At 35.3% G+C, this 2577-nt stretch overlaps 1 protein-coding gene across 12 annotated transcripts in view; it reads left to right on the top strand.

Annotated features, from left to right (window-relative positions):
- Positions 1–2577, top strand: part of Trim37 (tripartite motif containing 37) — a 151794-nt gene that overhangs the window by 27272 nt on the left and 121945 nt on the right. For all 12 annotated transcript variants that reach the window (XR_780741.3, XM_033762938.1, XM_033762939.1 and 9 more), the window contains one exon: positions 1104–1171. Coding sequence is in view for 11 of the 12 variants with exons in the window: in XM_033762938.1 (XP_033618829.1) it covers positions 1104–1171 (68 nt within the window). In the remaining variant the exon portion in view is untranslated. The remainder of the gene's footprint in view (positions 1–1103; positions 1172–2577) is intronic.

Here is a 2577-nt window from a genome sequence, read left to right on the forward strand (position 1 = left end):
AAAAAAAAAAAAAAAAAAAAAAAAAAAAAAAAAGACTAACAATTAACAGGTATCCCCATTAAAAACATCCACTTGAACCAGAGGAAAATACTCAACTTTGGGACAAGCAGAAAGAAAAAAGGTTCTACAGGAAGTTCAGGTACACTCTTCAGTGCATTAAAATTGAGGTGTTTGATCCAAATCAACTGAAAAACTGTCTTCCGACCAGTCATCCTGTTCCTACAGTGAAATATTGGTGTTTGATTTGCTCCAAAAAAATACTGTAACAGATATTTTTTTGTCTTGAAAATTCAATGAAGGGCTCTAGAGATTCATTAGATTAAAAAACAAGCATGGGCCTCCACCCCAAGCCTAGGGGGGGGAGTAAAGACCGACATGGCAGCTGCAGTCAGTAGTGGTGGCTCTACCAGTCATTGTTGCAGATCTGAAGGAGCTTGGTCACCACCTGCAGGATGTTGTAGTTGTGCTTCTTCAGCAGCCTGAGGTTCAGCTGCCAGTCACAAAAGCCCATTTCAAAGAGGTGAGCCATCAGGGCCCCAGTCTGGTGTTAAGAAACTACAGGCTGTGGAAAGACCAGAGCAGCATACAGCACTATCTGTGTAACCCAAGTTTCTATCTTGCCAGTTTCCCTTTTCTCCTGCGTCACTGAACAAGTTTTTATATGCTCATAGGCCACTTTTTGCTGACCTTTAACATAAATATTTGTCCATCCTACTACATCCCTCTTTTAAAATGTCTAGTGCTTCTTCCAAAGGAACACAGGTCTAGAAAAATAAAAATTTTAAGTAAAGTATATTATCGTAACATTTTTTTCCTCCTTTGCAATGCTGGGGATCAAATCAGAGGCTGTCATTTTACATTTTTTAGATGAATTTAAAGACTTTAATTTTTTTTCCTGAAAGTATTTAGAGCTGGTTCTGATAATCCCCTTTCTAACCTACTGTTAGATCAACCTCATAAATCTTTAAGAAAATATTTAGGGTTGCTCTAATGAATTTTTGTTTACTTGAAGTGGATTCCTTTTTCTTGAATGCTTGTTGAAAGTTAATTTCATTCTTAAAATTGTAGTGAATTTGAGTGTGATGATTGATATATTTAAACAGGTCAGAAGACATCTCTAACCCAAGAAACTGAGCTGTTGGAATCCTTACTTCAGGAAGTAGAGCATCAGGTGATGAAATGTTAAATGTAATAAAATAGTCTTTGTCCCTTTTTTGCCTATATCCCTTAAAATTTTTTTTTGTGGTTGGGGGCAGAAATTATATTATGTACATGAGATCAAAATATCTTTGTGCTAGAATGGAGAATTTTATGAAAGAGCAATCAGATGATTGTTTTGTCTTTATCATATTTTGGGAACTAAATGAAAATTTATGATGAGCTGGGCGTGGTGGTGTGCACCTGTAATCTCAGCACTCAGAAGGCTGAAGCAGACATATCCCTCTGAGTTTGAGCCAGCCTAAACTACATAGTGAGACCCTGTCTCAAAACACAAACAGAAAAAGATTTATGATGAATGAGAATACTATTATTTTTTACTGTGAATTACCCATAAAAATCTGTAGACTTATAAAAAGTTAAAATTTTCTTCTATTTTGACTTCAGTGGTGGCTTTGAGGTAGAACATCATTGCCAGTTACTTGCAGTGATTCTTATGTTAAAGTTTAGCCTTTCATTAAGCATCCAATAGCTAATAGGTGTTGTTTTAGATGTTTGGGAAACATCAGTGAACAAAATGGAAAAAATTCTGTCCTTATTATGTTTATTAGGGATTGGTGAATATGAATCATATAGTAAATAAAATATATAATGTCAAAAATATTTGATGTATTCACTTATCTTGAATTTGTCTTTTGGAAAAAAAATTTTTTTTTTGATGTTACTGGAAGTTGAAGGTGCTCTACTACTGAAGTATATCCCTGGTCCTTTATTATTTTTTTTAATTATTATTTTTTTGGTACCAGGGATCGAACTCAGGTCCTTGCACTTGCAAGACAGGTGGCAGAACCACTGAGCTAAATTCCCAGCCATAATATTTTTGAGACAGATTCTTGATAAATTTCCTGGCTGGCCTTGAACTTGTAATTCATCTGCCTCAGCCTTCCAACTAATTGGGATTACAGACGTGTGCCAGCATGCCCCGTTATGTCTTTTGGAATTCTTGAATTCACTGTAATTCTGTTTTTTTTGTTTTTCATTGAGGTTATTGGTACAATCTAGGTATACAATACAATTACATTCATCATTGAGATTCTGTACCTTTACATAATAGGTCTTGATTCTCATTTTTCCTCTTGTCCCTGCCCTACCTTCACGCCCTCCTTCCGTCCCCATTTACAAACACTTTATTTCCATTTTTTCAGTTTCTCATATTTTTTTCCTCTCCCTTATTACCTCTCCCCCACCCTTCCCACTTTCCTTCTTTAGCCCTTTACTTCCTATTTCACATTATTAATTGTCTCATTAGGATCCTGTGTACTATTACAGTTTTTCACACCAAAGAAACTATTCGGTATTTCAGTTAAAGAAATCTCTGTATGAACATTAAAAATAGGGAATCCTAAAATAAAACTAAAA

Source organism: Fukomys damarensis, unplaced genomic scaffold (assembly GCF_012274545.1).
Source record: "Fukomys damarensis isolate Sample0158 unplaced genomic scaffold, DMR_v1.0_HiC HiC_scaffold_13, whole genome shotgun sequence".
NCBI lineage: Eukaryota > Metazoa > Chordata > Mammalia > Rodentia > Bathyergidae > Fukomys > Fukomys damarensis.